This window comes from Medicago sativa, chromosome 5 (genome assembly GCF_051527215.1).
Source record: "Medicago sativa cultivar Bolivia chromosome 5, Bolivia_mono, whole genome shotgun sequence".
NCBI classification, from domain to species: Eukaryota; Viridiplantae; Streptophyta; class Magnoliopsida; order Fabales; family Fabaceae; genus Medicago; species Medicago sativa.
This window is the reverse complement of record NC_140753.1, coordinates 46475461-46489340: the sequence shown is the minus strand read 5'-3', so window position 1 is coordinate 46489340 and position 13880 is coordinate 46475461. Positions and strand designations below refer to the sequence as shown.

Here is a 13880-nt window from a genome sequence, read left to right as displayed (position 1 = left end):
CTCCACCCTAACTACATCATCAACCTTCTTTGGAGCTTTTGGAACTAAAGGTGTCAAAACCTTTTTGCTCCTCAATTCAATAGCATTACAAGACTCATTCTTAGGGTTGTCTTTAGTGTTACTGAGAATCCGCCTTTACTTTGTTCAGCCAATTGCTTAGTTAATTGCCCCGATTGAGTTTCAAGCACCTTCCTAGAAGCTTCATTGTTCTTTCTTTCAGCTTCTTGACTCTTCTTCATCTCTTCAAAGTTGCCTTGAGTCATCTTCATGAAGTTCATCATAGTTTCCTCAAGAGTGATGGCTTTCTTTGTTGTTGTTGAGGAGGAGTAAGCATACGAGAATTCAAAGCGTTGTTATTTGAGTAGCTTAGATTGGGATGCTTGTTGATTCCTGAATTGTAGTATTGGTTTGGTCTTTGATAGCCTCCCATGAGGTTAGCATCCTCACTTGATCCTTCGGGTACACATTCACCATTGGGATGTTCTTCACCACATAGATCACATTTGATTGCAGCCACTTGTTGTTGCTTATGAGCCAAAGTGAAGCCTTGAAACTCCTTAGTTAGAGCTTCGATTTGTTTGTTCATAGCTGCTTGGTTAGCAAGGATAGCGGTTTGTTCGCTTACCCCAAACACTCCTCTTTCCTTCTTTTTCGCTTCGGCACGATACTCATTTCCAGCCATGTTTTCTATCAAAGCTTGGACTTCATGATCAGTTTGCTCTTGAGACTACCTCCCGCGGAAGCATCTAAGAACATTCTAGTGTTTGGTGTTACCCCCTCGGTGAAGATTTGGAGGTATTGTTTCTCGGTGAACTCATGATTAGGGCATCTCTTAAGAAGCAAATTGAATCGCTCCCAAGCATCATATAATGATTCACCTTCTTCTTGCTTGAAGTTAGAGATCTCCATCTTCTTTTCCCAATACTTGGACATAGGGAAATATTTCTCCAAGAACTTCAGCTCTAACTCTTCCCATGTTTGGACGGTCCGTTTGGTATTGTTAGCAACCAATCTTTTGCTCTTCCCGTCAAGGTGAAAGGAAATAGCCTTAGTTTCTTTTGTGCTTCGGTCACGGTGGCTGGTTGCACACAAAACTCGCAAGTTTCGGCAAAGCGGCTCAAGTGTTCATGAGGACTCATAGCTTCGGTCCCATCGAATTGCTTGTCCCTCAAACCGTTGAGGACGAGTTGTCTTGATGTCGAAGGCTACGGGGTTAGCCGGTTGAAAAGTATGGGTCGGTTGACCGCGATGAGTGGCTAACCCGTAGTCTCCTAGCTTAGGTCTCGGTGGTACAACTCCTTCACCTTCCATAGTTGCGGATTTGGGAGAAGCGGATGTTTCGGATTCGGTTAAGAGTGGCTCCGGTATTTGTTCTCGAACACCGGTGGAACGGACGAGCTAACCTTTGCGGCCAGGACGGCTTTCCGAAGTGCTCTAGCGAGTTCTTTCAATTTCGGATCGTACTCTAAGTCGTCCGAGCTCTGTTTACCTCGCATAAACAGCAAAATACCTTAGTAGCACCTTTGCACAACGCAAAGTAATCAAGTGAATATGAAAACGAAAAATAAAAATTAAAAACGAGAAAATTAAATTGCAAAAACCCTAAATTATAACGTAATTGCCTTGTTGAAATAATTCAACGAGTCCCGAGCAACGGCGCCAAAAACTTGATAGACGTTTGGCAAGTGCACCAAATACTATCGAAGTAGTAAAAATATCGATCCCACGAGGAATTTGTTTTTAACTTCAATAATTCAATTGCGTTATAAAAAATAGGATGTATAAAATTTATTTTGTTTTTCCACTAGGCGATAGATTTGATTTGATTTTAATTAAATCAAGAAACGAGAAAATAAAGATTTGTTAAGAAAATATGGGAGAGATGAGATCAGATCCGTCGAATCCTCTAAGTTCCCTAATTGGTCTCTTGCACCTATTTGTTATGAATCCTCTTCTAATTTACGATGATTAACAAAATAGCCCTAATCAATCCCTTGAGTTAGGACCCTCTTCTTAAACTACAGCCCCTAATTCCTTAGGTGGTCTAATAATTCTTGAAGGTTTTACCGAACGTTAACCTATTATCACTAACAAACGATAATCTATTCCTAGACTAACCACTGTTTATTAGAACAATTCAATTAGGTCTAAGTCGAAAAGCCATGGTCAAGTGGTCATTCGTTCTCACAAAATCATGTTATATGTGATCAAGATATAAAAAGCATTAAGAACAATTGAATTGAATAAACTAGAATTGAATTCATAAACAAAATAGAGTTTCACGGCAACATGTGTCAATTAGGGTTACAAAGATTCATCTTGGATCTAATCTCTAAGAGATTTAGCTACTCATAATTGAGTTTACAAATAGCATAATTAATGAAATAATTAAAACATACATGAATTGGTAAAAGGTTGAAGAAATCGCCCTTCTAGCCGTCTCCGATGTCTCAAAATCGCACTTTGCTCTCCAAAATCGTAACCCCTGTTCTTCGGATTGAGTGCGGTATTTATAGAAGTCATGGGCACGACCGTCAAAATCGCGCCGCGCCATGTATATAGGCGTGCCGCGATTTCCCTCAAACGAGGAGGATGTAATTTTGCTTCAAAAATCGCAGCACGACTTGAAATTGGCGTGGCGCGATTTCCTTCGAACGGACTTCAATATTTAAGCTTTTTGCACTCCGAACGGTATAAATTGCATGAGAACTCTATCAAAATATCACAATATGTCCTAAAAATTACGTAATGACGGCATGTCATCATAGCACCTTGAAGTTAATTGATTTATTGTTGAATTATTATTATTAAAGGTCGTATGTGGGGTTCAAGGGTATTACATAATCTATGAGAGAGTAAGACCCCACACGTAAGGATCACCATGCGACCGGCGGGTGCAACTTGATAGATGATTACGTTATCACGTTCCAACAAACTCATCACTTAGATAGTCTACTTAGAATAATTGAACTTGACTTGACTGTTAATTAATTTCAAAAAATAAATAGGGGGATTCAAAGAATCATAACCGCCGCCAACATTCTACAATCAAAATATATAAACATTGTTTTGTTGCAAAACGAGATTAAATTGCAAAACTCTAAACCTTATCTCTTTTATTTTATTTTGTTCCCAAATAAGTAACGCGAATTGTTTGGACAAGACAACAATCCCTATGGATATGATACTCTACTTATCACTTTATTACTTGGTAAACAATTTGATACACTTGCCTAAGCGAACCATCACAATCTATGACTTAAAATCCAAAAAAATCTTAGAAAAAGTATTTAATCTGAAGAACAAGTGAAGAGAGAGGTTTGGAGTCTCTAGAATGTTACTTGTAGTTGATTCAGTAGTTTGGAAGTGGTGTGAATATAGTTATGTATTGGAATGAGTGGTAAGTGCAATATTTTAGGCAAAAACAACGATGTGATTCAAGTCGAGTAAGTGTGATTCGATTGAAATATGTGTAAATAGATAAATCGAAACTATGAAGGTTGATACGATTCGAGACAATGTTTGAATTGAATCATGACAACTCGAATGAAGATTGGTATGAATCAATGAACAGTGATATGATTCAACAAGGCAAAACACAAGACCATAGAAAACAAATGATACAAATTAAGACATTTGATTTGATTCATACATGATACAATTAAAAGAATCATGAATTGAATTAAATTTTCAAGGACAAAAATCCAGGGACAAAGAAAAGTAATGATACGATTCAAACATATTTCAATCGAATCGAGAGACTTATAAAAGTCGTTTTGCCACACAAAAATGAAGTTTTTCCCACACAAAGATAAACTTGACATACAAGACACATTATACATAATCAAACGAGTATTACTACGTGCTTTAACATCTTCTAGGCATTTAACAATACTTATCAAACATCATCAAAAGAATCTAGCTAATAAACATCACCAAAAAAACAAACATAACACTAGGAGCAACTTCATAGGAGACAACATCACATACGGGACATTATTGAAAGAGATAAAGGGACTCTTGATGAAGATCAATACTTTGAAGCCGACCCTTTGCACCAAAGATGGCGTAACTATCTCATAATGAATGAAATTAAAGGCAAAAAGAAAAAAAAAGGTATTCTAAATAAGAACAACAAAAATCAACTTATTCTAATCATTGTATAAATTTTTTCAAAAAAAAAAACACATTAATTTTACAAACTTTTTAAAAGGTATACACTTTTTCGGGGAAAAGATATACACTTATTATCATCAAAATAATGTTTGGCACTTTAATTAAACTTTTATGAAGTCATATTTTTTTTGTCAAAAAAAAAATGAAGTTGCTCTTTTTTGTTGTTCGCATTTTCAATTTAATTTTTTTACATTGAAGAAGTTAATTGAGCTAAATGAAATTGACTTTGAGGGAGGTAGTTAGTTTGACGAGAATGCATGTAGGAAGGTTTGTAGTGGGACGAATACTTTTTTCTGGTCGGATAGGTGGGTGGGGGATATTCTATTGAGGGGGAGGTTTAGCAAGTTGTTTGATTTGGTGGTGGATAAGTGGCTGTCGATGGCCGATATGTAGGCGCTAGGTTGGGGGGAGGGTGGTGAGGTTTGTAAGTGGCGGCAACGTTTATTGGCTTGGGAGGAGGAGTTGGCCGGGGAGTGGTTGATGGTTATTTCCAACATTCATTTGCAAGTTGATGTGATGATAGATAGCATTGCTGCTAGATAGAAGTGTAGTGTACTATGTTTGAGGGGTATATCATTATCTTACCGGCCTTGCAAATGCATCCGAAAAAAAGTGGTTTCCGAGTTGATCTAGCATAAAGATGTTATGTTGAAGGTTTACAATTTCGCTTGGCGTCTCCTTCAAAACAGGTTGCCTACCAAAGATAATTTACGTAGGCATGGTGTAACACCTCGATTGTTAATATTAATTTATTATTATTATTATCGATTGTTTGACATTATTAATTAGATAATTCATAATTATTGAATTATAGGTAACGAAGAAGTAGATGGGTTGACAAGTTTGTTAAGGAATGCGAGAAAATAATTTTTAGGAAGAAAATAACGTTTTAATGATTTGGACGAAGGAGGTGCAAATAGCAATGACGTGTAGTTACAAAGAGAATAATAACCAACACAGGGTGGATACGGTTAATCTGTCTAAAGTTTATGTGAAAAAAGAAAGTAAATAAAATCTGAATTTGTTAAAAGATAAGGATTAGAGAATAGCCTAAATATCAACCCATTAGAACCTAAATAGCCTCTATAAATAGAGAATAACATTAGAGAATTAGGGTTACAAAGAAACAAAAAGAAGTTGAGAGAGCAAAAGAAAAGCTGGGGTTTTGGAGGAAAGGAGGCAAAGAAGGCATGGAGAGAAAGGTAGGGAGAGATTCAACCATAGAATTCACCGTTCTTGCTAAACATTGAGGTAAGGGCGGAATTTTATTCAATCTAAGGGTAGTATATTCATGTGGGTAGCGAGGAGTCCTTAACTTCTGGTGTTTTCTTAACTTTTATGATGAATCGTTGTTAAATTCATGTTTTTTTTTATGTTGTTATAATACTTTTGATGAATCTTTGTTAAAATCATGTTTTTTTATGTTGTTGTAATTACTTTCGATGAATTTTTGTTAAATTCATTTTCTTATATGTTGCCATAATTATATGTTTGATTTTTGTTTCGAATTATGTTGTTTTCATGTTAAATTCGTGATTTAAATATGATGATGTTGTGCTTTGGAATATATAAGAAGAAATGAGTAAAAGTCATGGAATTGGAGATATAGAATGAGGTTTTAAGGTGTTGGTGTGTTAACGAGAATTAATCATATGAAAAATTAATGTTAATGGATAAATAATGTAAAATTGGTGTTTTGGTGACGGGAGTTGGTGTGCATAGGTTGTGATTGAGAATTGAATTGGTGAGAAATTTGTTTAAAGGTTAGTGGTGATTTAGTTCTATGAAAAATTGTTGTTAATGGTTAATTTGTGTGACATAGAGGATTATGAAAGAGAGAAATTAGAGTAATTTTATGCGTAAGAAGATTATGATGTAGTTGGATTAAATTGGGTATAACTTGAACTAGAAAATTTATTTTTGAGTAAACCCAATTGGGTTTGAAAGCTAAGATATAGTATTATATTACTGGAAAATTTTGTAGTTTAATATTTTTTTAGGCCAAAATGGGAAATATATTAAATAAAAAGAAACGAGATATAGAACCGAGGGGAATGGACTGACCCGGGAAAAACCCAAACGGGGATACATCGTGATAAAACGGACCGGATGAATCAACTCTTATCTATTCTAACAAAAATTTACTAACCACATGTGCAATCCAGCGAACCCGCGTACGGGCGCGAAACCAAGTAATTACAAAAAAAAGTATGAAAAGTGAAAATTCACAAAGAACGATTAGAGTTTATGAATGGCGAATGGATCGACCGCCAACACAATATCGAAATCCAAGTGCCAATAGCTCCCTAATTCACGGCAAGCATCAAAAGCTCTTTCGAGTCGTACCGGAGTGAAGGTAGATATGACGCCTTGAACACTGCTGATCTCAACAAATCTGGAATATATCGGAGAATCGAAAAATCATACTACCAAACACAACGATTCGAACCAACACGCGTAAGAACTCGGATCAAGGGATGATTCCAATACGCACCGTAACGAGACCCTTTCGGGTTTTTGAATCACACACCGACCCTTTCGGGTTTTGAATCACACCACGGTAACAAAGGTCACAGATCCGTAGCCACCCCCAATCTCTAAAGCAACAAGTTAACAAAAGCATAGCCGGAGACCCACGAAAACAAACCTCTCGTCGACGGCGAAAAACCGGCTAACCACGAACGAAAAACGGCCGACGACGGCCGTGACACACAACCACCGGATCGCATCGACGGGAACAAAACAAGAAACGGTGAAGCGTAGAACGAGGGCTCCACCACACGAAACACCAACCACCTCCGAGAGCGATGACGCAAGCACGATGACGGTAGATAAGCGGTGGCAACAACGGTAACCTCCCTCCGGCGAGAGACAACGACAAATCGACCACCACAACCACAAACTCGAAAAAACAACACCCACGCCGGATCATGCGACGGTGGATCTGGTTGCCGGAGAAATATCGAGCGACGAACGAGACCAAAACGAGATCACCGGAGGGAGGAGGAAACGGTGGTGGTGCGGAGAAAAGCTCTCATCGCACCACTGTCTATGTGGCTACATCGTGGTGCAATGGTTTGGAAAACGAGAGATAAGGCGATGGATGTTTGGTTTGCACTAGAGAGATGTTGGAGAAAAGGTCTTAGAGAGAGCCCGTCAATATAGTATGACCCTTTTTTTGTGCACGGTTTTGTGATATTATGAAGATGATTGTTCTGTTTTATAAATTACTATTACTTATGAGTCAATCGGCTTCGAAAATTGATATCTTAATCTATGAAACTCCTTTTCAAGTGGGACAAGTTGCATTTGAAAGGGGACATATATTAGTTTTTGCATATTGACTTTGATAGTTTTAGCATTTACATATATTCTCTGGTAACTTTGTGAACCCATCTGCTCTATCACATAGTTTTTAAAGTAATGTTGTTGACTTAAGGAAAAATACGATTTTAATAATACGTAGGGCAATTGGGTGGGAGTAGTGATATTAGAGCAGGCCTCTCCCGGTACGATGTGGTTCGGGAACGAACCAAGCGGAAGTTGGTGGGCATGTAACGCTCGAGGCTCACGAGGACGGGGAGTGATAGCTGGTGCATAAGGCATGGCATCCTTGCAACTTCTAGGCAACCGAATCACATCGGAATGTGAGGGATCCTGCGAACGTGCGGGTATGAGATTGCATGGTTGAAGGAATGCTTATAAGAATTGTTTGGTACTACCTATACCAACAAGATGCATCTTCTTTTGGGTACCCCAAACCATAAGAACTCAACGGTTAAACGTGCTTAACTTGGATCAATTTTGGGATGTATGATCTTATGGGAAGTTTCCCGAAGAAAGTGTGCGAGTGAGGACAAAACAAGCTGAAAAGACTCGTCGTGTTGGTTTGTGATGTTACATGTGGTGTCTTACTTGATGAGGGTTCTCTGTGTGTTTTGGATGTGGTGGGGTGGAATCGGTTCACCATTTGTTTTTAAATTGTAATATTTTTGGCTTTCTATGGTACTTGGTTCGTGATTGGGTGGGGGTCTCAACAGTTGATCCAAATTCCATTGTGGATCATTTTCATCATTATGCTTATTTGTCGGGTGGTTCAAAAAGCGACAATCTTTTGCGCTTATTGTGGCTTGCTACAATTTGGGTGATTTGACAAGAAAGAAATGATAGAATCTTTAACAATAACGAAAAATCTATATCTCACTTGTTGAATAATGTCAAGTATTTATCGATGTGGTGGCCGAAGAAAAATGATGTAAATGTTTCTATTGGGTTATTTGGGTGGTGGGAGCGTCCTTTAGATAGTTTTGACGTTGGTTAGATGTTTTTACCTTGTCTCTTTTTTCTTTCTTTTTCGTTTCCACTTTCAATTTAGAAACAAAACTCCCACCCTCACCAAAGACGGAAGAATTAAGGCCACATTCGCATTCAACAATGAAATTTTCTTCTTCCATCATCGATCACGTTCGCGTGTTGTGTATCAAAATTGTGTGAAAGCTAATGTTGTTAATAATGGTGTGCAAAGTGGTGGAGGAGGTAATGTTGAATAAGGTGTTTTATCTCGAGGATGAGTTTGGTGATGATGGTAAGGATGTTGGTGAAGATGATGGTGATGATGACGATGGTGGTGATTTTAATGACGAACAAGATTTTATAGGAGCTTTGGATGTTTGAAATCATTAGCATATATGTTTATGATTTTTTATATGTAGTAGCCAATTAGAAATAAACTATGACCTTATCTACTTTGCTACTTTGCTTGCTATAATATGTTTTTTTTTCCCTTAAAAAGTTTGTTATGGAGTTTGAAGGTTTAACTTTTTATGTTAATTGATGTTTTATTATAAATATATATGTCATTTATGTGTTACTTAAATATTTTTTTTAAAGTCAATTTTAATTTTAGTAGACTTATATGAGTAGAATCTGCAAACCCGTTTCGAGTCTCTGTAGACTCATAAGTCTCACAGCCTCGACGATAATATTATAATATTATAATTTTTTAAAAATTCTAAAGTGTAAGTTTTTAAAAAAAAAAAAAAAAAAAACATAATGTATACTGTCATTCTTGCTAAATTTATTGTCAATTTAAAGATGAAATAGTCCGGACACAAAAGTGGCCCATGAGTCGAGCTTTGTATCCTTGATTGATATCTAGTACCCTCTAATTTATAATTTATTGTCAATTATGTCTTAATAAGACCAAGCCTAGATCATCATTACCAAAAACTAAAATCTTACAAAACAATAATTAAGCCCATGTTGAATATTTCATCTTAATCTGCCCCCCACTGCCTTTCATTTTGTTGGCATACTATTATTCGCCACAATCATTATAATTACGTAAAAAATTAATTAGTTCACATGAAAATCTATAAATATTTGTTTCGTTTTTTGCCTTCAAAAGAATAATGTATATGATTATTTACTGTCCTTTTATTGGTTAAGCTAACTACTTATATTGTTATTCAACATGTATATTTTGATTGTATAAGCTATTTTCTATAAGCTCGAAAATTTCTGTCAAAGAGAGCCAAGATTTCTTTTCCTAAACATGTAATGACCAATACCAATAATGGCATGTTTAGAATAAATTGGTATATATTCTCATCGAATAAAATATCAGCATACATCCAAAGGGGAACATATTTGCAGACAATACAAAAATTTGTTGGGTATAATCGGGGCCGTCCACGAGTAATTGGAGGCTCGGCTCTCATATTAAAATAGGCCCCTAATAAAATAAAAACATAATTTTTTTTGAAAGAGCAATTATCAATTTAAATTGAAAATAAGATCCGTAATGATAAAAAAAAAAGTCATTATTGTAATTAACACAAAAAATTGATATTCTAATCAATAATATTAAAATACAACTTCAAATGAATATCATTATCAATTTTCTAGGGTGTTATTTTCTTTAATTTGTACAAAGGAAAAAATAAAAGATTTATAATATTTTTTCTTTCAAATGAAAAATTATAATATTTGTTGTTAGTGCTTTATAATTTTATACGATAAGTATGAGGCAAAAATTATAAGAAGTGCTCTAACAAAAATAAGAAGAAAACAATGATATTGTGCTTTTATTTTTAAATATATAATCCAATATGTTAAGGAGAATTTGGTTGAATTGGAGAGAAGATTGAGGAGCCTCAAATCGACAATAAATTATGTCCAAACCAAAAATGAATAATTAATTAAGAAAGAAAAATTAATTAAAGAAAAACGGATCTGGGTTAATTAAAGAGTAAAAAAGGAAAAAAAAGTACTAATTTAAATAAAAAAAGCTATGTTCAGGGTATTGAACCCAGGAAAAAAAGCTATGTTCGGGGTATTGAACCCGGGACTTTGATGCTATCAGCTCATGCTACTACCGCTAGGCCGTTTCAGTTTCACTGATTTACTTATTACGCCATTCGTATATATTAAATAATTACATGTATTATATTTTAAAAAAATATTTTGGCCCCCAAATTTTGGAGGCTCGGCTCGGTAGAGCTGTTTGCGCTCCCTCGAGGCCGGCCCTGGGTATAATTGCATTAAGCAAGGCAATTAATGAAATCCCTTGTTAATATGAAACAAAACCACCATATTAATTCTAAATTATATTTCAAATTTCTAATTGAAATCACATTTCGTACTCACATGCTATGTTTCAAAATAAAATGTTTAAATTGTCATTTAGTTATATCATTTCATGTGCATAAAATTGAGAAATGTAGTTGAATAAAATTATTGCAATAACAACAACATAATCCTAAGTAGGCCCCAAGAATGTACATGCACATAAACACAAGTCCAATATTTGTACATTATATAGTCAAAGGAATGGGTTGATTGATATATAATGTGGCCCTATGAACAAGTAACACCAAAAAGCAAAAGCTTTTAATTTTTTCTGCACATTTTTCGTTATGAGGAAGCATATAGCTCGTGGAGTGCAGCTTATTGAGACCAGAAGCAATGTAAAGAGAACAATTGAGAATGGGGTACATAACTTCTCCCATTCCATTATGAGAAAACATGTCATGTGTGTGTGCTAATTGTTATAACTTGAATTTCACCCACATGATCATGTTCAAAAGTAGTCCAAAAGGAATCAAAGTTTTTTCTTTCCTTCTAATTGTATAAATAAATAAATCATACAATTTTGTATATCATGTGTTTTGAACGCGTCTTTAATTAAAATGAAACAATAAAGCAGGTGTTGCTTGCACTAAAAGTCATAACCAAAAATATATCTATATCTTTTTTCTTTAGCTAATTAAATCCAAACAATGTTGGCCCTATTGAAGAAAATAAATCTCAAAATTGTCAAATAAACATGGTATCAAAGATATCTATGTAAAAAATTGTATATATCTTTGACATCTTATAATCTTGGTGACTTGGTCTTAATCAAGTTAATTAACTACAATCTTCTAACAAACCCCAAAAATGATGGATGGTGTGGAAATTGAAGATCAAGTGCAAAATACTATTGGATCTATTGATCAATAGGGTGTCAAAATTCCATTTTAGATATATAATAGAAAGGAACCATATGATTTATATATCTAAGTTTCTTAAGAAATAGAAGCATATAATACCAAACTTAAAACATTGAAACAAGGAAATCCCTTTGTTCTTTAGGAAAACAGTGTAGATGGGCCGACAAAAGCCACACTTTTCAATGGTTCAAGTTTCCACAATCTGACACTTTTGGCATGCAATGAAGGGCTTCCTAGATCCTCATATTAGCAAAATATTTATAATATATGAAGGAAAAAAAAACTTAATAAAAAAAAATCAATGAATGAAATGGAAAAAGATTCTCAACATGACGCATTTATTGATCTCAACCATTCGATCTAAATAGACGGTAAAGATTGTTTAATATTGAACGGTAAAGATTGTTTAATATTGATATAGTCGATGTGCAACGTAAGACATCCAATCGAAAATTAATGTTTAGATTGATTACGGTGTGTAACTGCGTCATATTTTTTCCGAAAGGTAACTGCGCTATAAGATTACCGCAGTGAATTCATATATCTCCTAAAAAATCATAATAAAATTGATGAACATTTGTTGCTTTTTTCCCCTTCATATGTAAATTATATAACATAAAGAAAACTATTTGTAAAATAAATATTACAAGCTTTGCTTCGATAATACATATATAATCTTACATATATAGAAATTCACAAAAGAGAGACCAAAAATTGTCTCTTCTCTTTATGAATATCATCTAGAGTATAAATAATCTTAATTTTGTCACAGTCAGTAATAGTAACTTCAAGAAGTAGCAAGAAATATGAATTTATAAGAGCAATAAAAGAATATGTTTTTGGCTTGAATTTCTCTTAGTAGAAGCTCCACAAACTAATGTCACCTTCTTCATACCAATCATCAAGAAGAACTTGAGTTGAATCAATATCAAACAAAGAACCACTTAGCATTTGATCAACATGTTTTGGTGATTGTAATAAACCATCAAATCCATACCAAGAATCCATCATAGCCATTGATTGATCATTTGGTTGATAATGATCATCACAGCTAGTATTGTAGGCCCCAAAAGATGAAAAAAGTGAAACATCATCATCAATTTGATCAGAAGGAGAAGATGACATTGATGGAGATGAAACTAATGAAGATGATGTTGCTATAGTTGAAGTAGGGTTAGGTGGAGAAGTTGGTGGGGTGCTAATAGTAATATCATTGTTACTAGAAGAAGAAGAAGCAGCAGCAGCAGCAGCAGCAACTCTTTGGATTGATTTAGGTGACATAGCAATATTCTCTTGAGGAATGAAATGTGAAGAACTTTCTAAAGGGAAGTTAAGATTTGTTGCAGATGAACCTTTAAGGCATAAAAGTGCAGCATCATAGGCTCTTGCTGCAGCTTCTGCAGTTGAATAAGAACCTAACCATATTCTTGTTTTTTGATTTGGTGCTCTTATTTCTGAAACCCAAGAACCCCAACTCCTCATTCTTACTCCTTTGTATTTTTTCTTCTTCTCATTTGATGCTGCTTTTGTTGATAAAGTTTGTTGTTGCATTGGTTTTGGTTTTTCTTTGTTGATCTTGTTGATCTCTGTCTTAACCATGATATATAGATACAAAGATGTTTTTTTTTTTTTTTTGAAGTGAACTAAAAAATGTTTCTTTGATAAAAAGGGTGTGTGTGTTGAAGGGGTTTCTCTCTTTTAATGTGTGTGTGACTTTTTGTTGGTGATGTTTTCAAAGTGGAGAGTGAATGATGCAATTGGTACTGAATTTGGGGAAGTAAAGAAGGTGTATTTATAGAGTGAGACTTTCATTTTAAGATATCAAACAAAAATCTTCTATAGTCAAAATATGAGATTATTGCCAGATGGATTTTAGTTCATCTGAATTTAATGAGTAGAAGACTATTATATTGAAATTAAATGACTTCTTTGTCCTTTATCTTAGTGAAGCTTCCTTATGAGCAATATTATCCCCTCCTCCGGTCATATTTACAAGAAACAATTTACTTTTTAGATACATTCAATAATTTATATATTTGATTTAGGTTCTTGACTAGATAAATACATTATTCAATGTATCTAAAAAGTCAACTTTCTCTTGTAAATAGGACCGGAGGGAGTATGATATAAAAATAGATTTGTCTAAAATGCATAAGCAAAACGGTCTTGTATCATTTTTTTTTTTGTAAAAAACGGTCTTGTATCATGTAC

The 13880-nt window shown here is 34.7% G+C and overlaps 1 protein-coding gene and 1 non-coding gene across 2 annotated transcripts; one reads left to right on the top strand and one right to left on the bottom strand.

Moving 5' to 3' along the window:
- The first annotated feature begins 811 nt into the window (after positions 1-811).
- On the top strand, positions 812-917 carry LOC146922457 (small nucleolar RNA R71). Its single transcript, XR_015013020.1, has one exon. It is a non-coding gene; the product is annotated as a small nucleolar RNA R71 (small nucleolar RNA).
- Positions 918-12006: 11089 nt separating this feature from the next.
- LOC146922456 (ethylene-responsive transcription factor ERF014-like) lies at positions 12007-13444 on the bottom strand. The gene has a single exon (XM_085715374.1). It carries the CDS (start codon positions 13266-13268, stop codon positions 12525-12527), a length of 744 nt encoding a protein of 247 aa, XP_085571500.1. The 5' UTR covers positions 13269-13444; the 3' UTR covers positions 12007-12524.
- Between the last annotated feature and the right edge of the window lie 436 nt (positions 13445-13880).

Excerpts from the sequence above, each read along its gene's own strand:
- LOC146922456 (XM_085715374.1), bottom strand. The coding sequence starts at position 13,268 with ATGGTTAAGACAGAGATCAACAAGATCAACAAAGAAAAACCAAAACCA.